The sequence below is a fragment of the Pristiophorus japonicus genome, chromosome 14 (genome assembly GCF_044704955.1).
Source record: "Pristiophorus japonicus isolate sPriJap1 chromosome 14, sPriJap1.hap1, whole genome shotgun sequence".
Lineage (NCBI taxonomy): Eukaryota > Metazoa > Chordata > Chondrichthyes > Pristiophoridae > Pristiophorus > Pristiophorus japonicus.
In genome coordinates, this window is record NC_091990.1 from 172,402,023 (window position 1) to 172,407,519 (window position 5,497).

Genomic DNA, 5,497 nt, shown 5'->3' on the forward strand with positions numbered 1-5,497 from the left:
AAAAAATCTTTCCCTTGCCATTTAAGGAAATGAAAACTCAATACAGTCTTGCATGCAAATACTGTGTGTATATGGGTTTTTTTCTGTCTCTTTCTCACCCCCGCCCCTGCTGCTATGAACAGAATGAATTGTTATTTTTAACTCCTTGAAATTATTTTAACACGTAAACAAACGATGAAGCCGCTTAGTTTCAAAGTGATGAATGGAGTTTAATAATGGTGCTGAATATGATCCATTGCGCAAGAGTAGCCACATTCTAGCGACACATTATTTTGTTGCATTCATTACAAATTTATTAGTAACAGCAACCTATTAATAAATATGTAACTGTCACCCCAAATCTTATTGCAATATGGAAACAAACCCTCCTTCGTTATCACTGTGGTAATTATAACACTGTTATTGGTATCATTTGAAAACTGTCGCTTATGAAGTATTATCCAACCACTATCTTATCGCTGCGATGCGGGGCCACAGACATTCTTGAGTCAATCTGGTGATACAGACACAGTTAGGTCCTAAATTGTGTGTGGCACATCCACACTGTTAACACAATCGGCTGATAAATCTGTCGCAGCACGATTTATCAGTAGAAAGGCCCTCACTGTTTAAAAAAACCGTATCCTGTACTCCGACTCGGATTGGGTTATATAAAGAAATAACCAACTTTTCTATTTTTTATTTTGTTTTCTACTGTTTTTTCACCCAGTTCCGGTCATCTTGGGCCATTTATACCTCCAGCTGCCTGCTCCGTTCCCAACTGGTCCAGAGTGGGTTAAACACCATCTCACAACGACTTCAATAGAGCTGTCACTCGGTGCCTGATATGTGATATTCCATGGCTGGTATCAGCAGCCGCTCTCATGTCTCCTCTTGAGAACACTCTAATGCTGAGAAGCTGCCTTCCGTTTCCAGTGCTGTCGAGCCGTTTTTGAGGATGCTATGCAGAGGCTCCTGATTTTCCTCGTTCTCTTCCAATTCTTGAGCTTTGGCAGCCAACAATTCCGCTGCCCCTTCACCCACCAGTGTCACCGAATCTGCCACACACGGTGGGTGCTTGGCAGGGTTATGATCATAGGAAAACAGTTTGAGTCTTGAAAGGTGCTCCATATTAGGGAACTCGGTGATTTTATTTTTGTCCACGTCAAGGATTTCTAGAAATTCCATTTTCAATAACACCTTTGGGAAGTCCTCGAATCTATTGCCATATAACCAAAATCCACGCAGGTTTATGAACCTAACCAGATCCTCTGGTAAAGACTTTAGCTTGTTGTCTCCCATCTGTAGTGACCTCAGACTGGGCATATTAATTAACTGTTTGGGAAACTTTCTGAAATAGTTGCTCTCTATCCATAGACACCTGAGGTTTTCTAGATTCCTAAACTCTGGAGGAATTGTCATTAATCTATTGCTACCAAGATAGAGCCGGGTTAGGTTCTGCATATTGCATACAACTCTAGGCACATCTTCAAATTTGTTGAAGTCCAGCGCTAAGATCTTTAAGTTGACCAGCTGCTCAAACTCATTGGGGAGTTCCCTCAGCCTGTTGTTGCTAATGTACAGCTTCTCTACATATGTGAAGGAGCAGATTGGGACTGGGAGTCTTTTTATCTTCTTGTGGCAGGCATCCAGCATCCTGTCGGCCAGTACCTCGTCCATGGCGTTCGAAATGCAGCTCAGTTCATCATCGGAGCTGCAAGATAAGACAGAGGCAACCTTCTGAAATGCACTCCCCATTTTCATTCTTGGAGGTCAGCCCTCCCTAAACAGGATGAAAAAAAATCAGAATGCAAAGTTTATAACACGGATTATCAAAATGTCCATTTGGGTGAAAAAGGTCATAGATGGCCAAAAGACAGCTAGTTACAAGGCAATCACATGATGCAGATGTTTAGATAATATGAACTGCACGATCACAAAATCAGATCATTATAGATGACAAAGACCATTTGGCCCATCTTAGATCATCCATCCAGAAAGAGCCTAGATTCCTCCACGATGACACCCAATTATTTCCCAAATGCTTTCAGTATTTTTGCCTCCACCATTCCAGCTGGGAATCCATTCCATGTACTGAGCATTCTTTGTGTGAATAAGAACTTCCTGACATCAGTCCTAAATTTGCTTTTTACTTGTTTGAATTTGTGTCCTCTTGTCCTACTCTTGTCCTGGTATGAGGCGTGACTTGGCTAGAATGGACTGGCGAGTGATACGTAAAGGGTTGATGGTGGATAGGCAATGGCAAACATTTAAAGATCACGATCACATAGATGAAGTTCAACAATTGTACATCCCTGTCTGGATTAAAAATAAAACGGGGAAGGCGGCTCAACCGTGGCTAACAAGGGAAATTAATGATAGTGTTAAATCCAAGGAAGAGGCATATAAATTGGCCAGAAAAAAACAGCAAACCTGAGGACTGGGAGAATTTTGTAATACAGCAGAGGAGGACAAAGGGTTTAATTAGGAGGGGGGAAATAGAGTATGAGAGGAAGCTTGCCGCGAACATAAAAATTGATTGCAAAAGCCTCTATAGATATGTGAAGAGAAAAAGATTAGTGAAAACAAACATAGGTGCCTTGTAGTCAGATGCAGGTGAATTTATAATGGGGAACAAAGAAATGGCGGACCAGTTAAACAGCTATTTTGGTTCTGTTTTCACGAAGGAAGACACAAAAACCCTTCCGGAAGTTATAGGGGACCAAGGGTCTAGTGAGAAGGAGGAACTGAAGGATATCCTTATAAAGCAGGAAATTGTGTTAGGGAAATTGATGGGATTGAAGGCCGATAAATCCCCGGGGCCTGATAGTCTGCATCCCAGAGGAATTAAGAAAGCAGCCACAGAAATAGTGAAGCATTGGTGATCATTTTCCAACAGTCTATCGACTCGGGATCAGTTCCTATGGACTGGAGGGTAGCTAATGTAACACCATTGTTTAAAAAAGGAGGGAGAGAGAAAACGGGTAATTATAGACTGGTTAGCCTGTCATTAGTAGTGGAGAAAATGTTGGAATCAATTATTAAAGATGAAATAGCAATGCATTTGGAAAGCAGTGACAAGATCGGTCCAAGTCAGCATGGACTTATGAAAGGGAAATCATGCTTGACAAATCTTCTAGAATTTTTTGAGGATGTAACTGGTAGAGTGGACAAGGGAGAACCAGTGGATGTGGTGTATTTGGACTTTCAAAAGGCTTTTGACAAGGTCCCACACAAGAGATTGCACAAAGTGTGCAAAATTAAAGCACATGGTATTGGGGGTAATGTATTGACGTGGATAGAGAACTGGTTGGCAGACAGGAAGCAGAGAGTTGGGATAAATGGGTCCTTTTCAGGATGGCAGGCAGTGACTAGTGGGGTCCCGCAGGGTTCAGTGCTGGGACCCCAGCTATTTATAAAATACATCAATGATTTTGATGAAGGAATTGAGAGTAATATCTCCAAGTTTGCAGATGACACTAAACTGGGTAGCGGTGTGAGCTGTGAGGAGGACGCAAAAAAGGCTGTAGGGTGGCTTGGACAGGTTAGGTGAGTGGGCAAATGCATGGCAGATGCAGTATAATGTAGATAAATGTGAGGTTATCCACTTTGGTGGCAAAAATACAAAGGCAGAATATTATCTGAATGGCGGCAGATTAGGAAAGGGGGAGGTGCAACGAGACCTGGGTGTATTGGTTCATCAGTCATTGAAAGTTGGCATGCAGGTACAGCAGGCGGTGAAGAAGGCAAATGGTATGTTGGCCTTCTTAGCTAGAGGATTTGAGTATAGGAGCAGGGAGGTCTTACTGCAGTTGTACAGGGCCTTGGTGAGGCCTCATCTGGAATATTGTGTTCAGTTTTGGTCTCCTAATCTGAGGAAGGACGTTCTTGCTATTGAGGGAGTGCAGCGAAGGTTCACCACACTGATTCCCGGGATGGTGGGACTGACATATGAGGAGAGACTGGATTAACTGGGCCTTTATACACTGGAGTTTAGAAGGATGAGAGGGGATCTCATAGAAACTTACAAGATTCTGACGGGACTGGACAGATTAGATGTGGGAAGAATGTTCCCAATGATGGGGAAGTCCAGAACCAGGGGACACAGTATTAGGATAAGGGGTAGGCCATTTAGGACTGAGATGAGGAGAAATTTCTTCACTCAGAGAGTTGTTAACCTGTGAAGTTCCCTACCGCAGAGAGTTGTTGATGCCAGTTCATTGGATGTATTCAAGAGGGAGTTAGATACGGCCCTTACGGCTAAAGGGATCAAGGGGTATGGAGAGAAAGCAGGAAAGGGGTACTAAAGTTGCATGATCCGCCAAAGGGCCGAATGGCCTACTCCTGCACCTATTTTCTATGTTTCTATGTTTCTATGTTACTCTCATAGCTTAAAATAATTTTTCAGATTTAAGTTCCTTATACTGTATCTTATATACCACTAAAAGATCACCTCACAGATGAATCTTTCAAGGCTGATAAACCAAAGTTTATCCACTCATTCATGATAACTTGGACCTCCAACAGTAGTGATAAACCCTCTGGTTCTTCTTACTACTTCTCTCCAGGTTTGAATGTTGCCCTTTTGTCTCAGTGACAAAAATTGTATCTATTGGCCCAGAAATCCCAGCCTCCCCGGGTCCGTACGGAGTGTGTACGGAGTGTGTACAGACCTGGGAAGGCATCGGAAAAGCCGGTTTTCAGCATGCAACTTTAATTTCTATAGTATATTTATGTGAGGTGTTTTTTTTAATGTTTTATGTCGTGTTTGGGTGTTTGGGGGAGTTTCTCATTCACAGTAATAGGAGTTTCCAACTTACGAAACTCCTATTCCGATCGGTCAAGTTTCTGGCTTGACAGATCTCGCGCATCTCGGGAGCCAGGACATTTGTACGGGCAAGATTGCAGGATTTACCAATATCTTGCCCAGCAAATGTCCTCAAAACTCTTGCGCCTGATAAAAGCAGGCGCATAGCTTACTTTTACAGGCATAAGAGTTTAAAAACATACAAAAATATAATTGAGTTCAATTTAAAAAACACATGTTTTTTAAAAATCCTGCCCACTACGTTACATTTATTTTTAACCATAATTAAAACTTTTTTTTTAAATCGGCAATTTTTTTTCTTTAAAAAACATTTCTATCAACTTTAATTTCTATAGTGTATTTATGTGAGGTGTCTTTTTTAATGTTTTATGTAGTGTTTGTGTGTTTGGGGGAGTTTCTCATTCACAGTAATAGGAGTTTCCAACTTACGAAACTCCTATTACCATGAATGAGAAAATACTTTGCCGTGATTGGGTGTCCAGGCCCACGTGACTCTTGCGGACGTCCCAACGTGAACGCGCTCCGTTGCGCAAGAAGAGGAGGCCTCGAGTCCGGGATCTCGGGCGGGTATTCGACCAAAAGGTAGGTGCGCATCTTTTCTCTTATTTTTAGTCGAAAGCCCGCGGGAAGAAGAAACCGGGATTTCTGGGCCATTACTCAAGATATAGTCTGGCGAGAGCACTATAGATA

At 42.2% G+C, this 5,497-nt stretch overlaps 1 protein-coding gene across 1 annotated transcript; it reads right to left on the bottom strand.

Annotated features, from left to right (window-relative positions):
* Positions 1–370: 370 nt before the first annotated feature.
* Positions 371–1,758, bottom strand: LOC139279544 (leucine-rich repeat-containing protein 10B). Its single transcript, XM_070898672.1, has one exon. It carries the CDS (start codon positions 1,741–1,743, stop codon positions 862–864), a length of 882 nt encoding a protein of 293 aa, XP_070754773.1. The 5' UTR covers positions 1,744–1,758; the 3' UTR covers positions 371–861.
* Between the last annotated feature and the right edge of the window lie 3,739 nt (positions 1,759–5,497).